The sequence below is a fragment of the Cornus florida genome, unplaced genomic scaffold (genome assembly GCF_030987335.1).
Source record: "Cornus florida cultivar Cherokee Brave unplaced genomic scaffold, ASM3098733v1 CherokeeBrave_3.0.0_Hap2_Chr08, whole genome shotgun sequence".
Classification (NCBI taxonomy): domain Eukaryota; kingdom Viridiplantae; phylum Streptophyta; class Magnoliopsida; order Cornales; family Cornaceae; genus Cornus; species Cornus florida.
Genome location: NW_026775578.1, coordinates 20520001 through 20520747, shown reverse-complemented (window position 1 = coordinate 20520747; position 747 = coordinate 20520001). Strand labels below are relative to the sequence as shown.

The 747-nt window shown below is 35.6% G+C and overlaps 1 protein-coding gene across 1 annotated transcript in view; it reads left to right on the top strand.

Annotated features, from left to right (window-relative positions):
- The first annotated feature begins 531 nt into the window (after nucleotides 1-531).
- Nucleotides 532-747, top strand: part of LOC132268483 (uncharacterized) — a 656-nt gene continuing 440 nt past the window's right edge. Inside the window, exon 1 of the mRNA XM_059769323.1 lies at nucleotides 532-747. This exon is cut by the window's right edge and continues 119 nt beyond it. Coding sequence (XP_059625306.1) covers nucleotides 563-747 — 185 coding nt within the window. The 5' untranslated portion in view covers nucleotides 532-562.

The window sequence follows — 747 nt, the reverse complement described above, 5'->3', positions numbered from 1 at the left end:
ATACATATGAACATAAGTTCTTAAAATACATTTTCTCATGTAGCAAGATTTTATTGAGAGAGTAAAAAAAATAGGGAGTCTGCTTAGTTTGTAATTTTGAAAACAGTTTTCCTGAAAATAAACTTTTTTTATAACTGACTTTTGAGAAAACTGAACCAAACTGAAAAAAAAAAAAAATTATCTTCAAAATTATTAACCAAGCATGCCTAGAATTTTTTTAATATGCCAAGCTGATATCTTTTATTATATAACATGGTCTTTAATTTGAAAGGGACATACAGATTTTTATAAGAATGTGAACTTAATCAAATTCAACCTGTCCCTATCTTACCCTAGGAATTCTTTCAAGTCACACATATATGCAAGCTAGCTTTCATCAAATTTGGCTCAGGTTTGAACCCATCCAAGGTAGGTGTAGAGCACAAGTCCACACGAGAAGACATATAGTCTATATGGCATTGGAAAGTATGTACATTCCATGAATTTGAATATTTGATCTCCTCTATATATATGGCTAGGTGTTATATTAGTTTTACACCAAAACACACATACACATACACAGATGGGAGGGATGTTGAGGGTGGGAATGTTGTTTATGGTGGTAATGATAGTGGGAGTTGCAAATGGTGAGATGAGTCCGAGCCAGTGTAAGCAGGAGAGGCGGCTCCTCGAAAACGCATGCAAACCAGTTATTTTTGGGCGGGATCCCACCCCTAATTGCTGCCAGCGAGTTAGGGACACCCATGT